Source organism: Ceratina calcarata, unplaced genomic scaffold, assembly GCF_001652005.2.
Source record: "Ceratina calcarata isolate Rehan_Ccalc_2016 unplaced genomic scaffold, ASM165200v1 scaffold349.2, whole genome shotgun sequence".
Classification (NCBI taxonomy): Eukaryota; Metazoa; Arthropoda; class Insecta; order Hymenoptera; family Apidae; genus Ceratina; species Ceratina calcarata.
Window position 1 is genome coordinate 9,088 of NW_017157822.1, and position 682 is coordinate 9,769.

Sequence of the window (682 nt, forward strand, 5' to 3'; positions counted from 1 at the left end):
TTAAAAAATGCGTTTCTAAAGTGCATAAACTTTTGGGATTGACTGTATAGCCAATACATCCTTAAAGTGCGCGGCCCTTGTATATTTTTGTTCGAAATCCCATCCATTCAAGAATCATTCAGAGAAATCCTCGGACCAGCGTACAAGCGTCGTTCGAGTGTGAACGGTTTCGATATAAAACGTGAATTTTATAACGAAATACTTGATCAACGCGTCCGAGACCCGATAACGTTTTCGCGTCGGAGGCAAGGCTAGAACAGCCGATATACTCGTATTCGCGTTTGAATCGTTCGACGGACAAGAGGGAGGATACGTTGTATCGAAGCGTCGAGAACGGATCGAGTTCTCGGTCATTGTTTCGCTAGATCGAGAGCGAGGATTACGAAACGATACTCACTCCGTAGACTCGATGGTGGACGTGGTGGGCATGATCATGAGTATGCAGTTAACCAATATTGTAGTGATAATGAAGAGGGAGAACAAAGGATGAACCAATATGAAAATGGCCACGCGTCGTATCGGGTTGAACGGGTTGAGGCACCACATCGCGTCTGACGCTGAGAACCTGAATATGTCCTTCCCCTTACTGATGACGACGAAGGTCTGCTCGAACAATAAACGACACACCATTAACCAAACAGTTTCATACGTTTATAAAATAATTATAATTACTAAACGCCTT

The 682-nt window shown here is 44.0% G+C and overlaps 1 protein-coding gene across 3 annotated transcripts in view; it reads right to left on the reverse strand.

Moving 5' to 3' along the window:
- The window catches only part of LOC108625155 (sodium channel protein para-like), a 36,274-nt gene that overhangs the window by 2,448 nt on the left and 33,144 nt on the right, over positions 1 to 682 (reverse strand). For all 3 annotated transcript variants that reach the window (XM_026813654.1, XM_018024927.2, XM_018024928.2), the window contains one exon: positions 398 to 603. In XM_026813654.1, the coding sequence (XP_026669455.1) occupies positions 398 to 603 (206 nt within the window). The remainder of the gene's footprint in view (positions 1 to 397; positions 604 to 682) is intronic.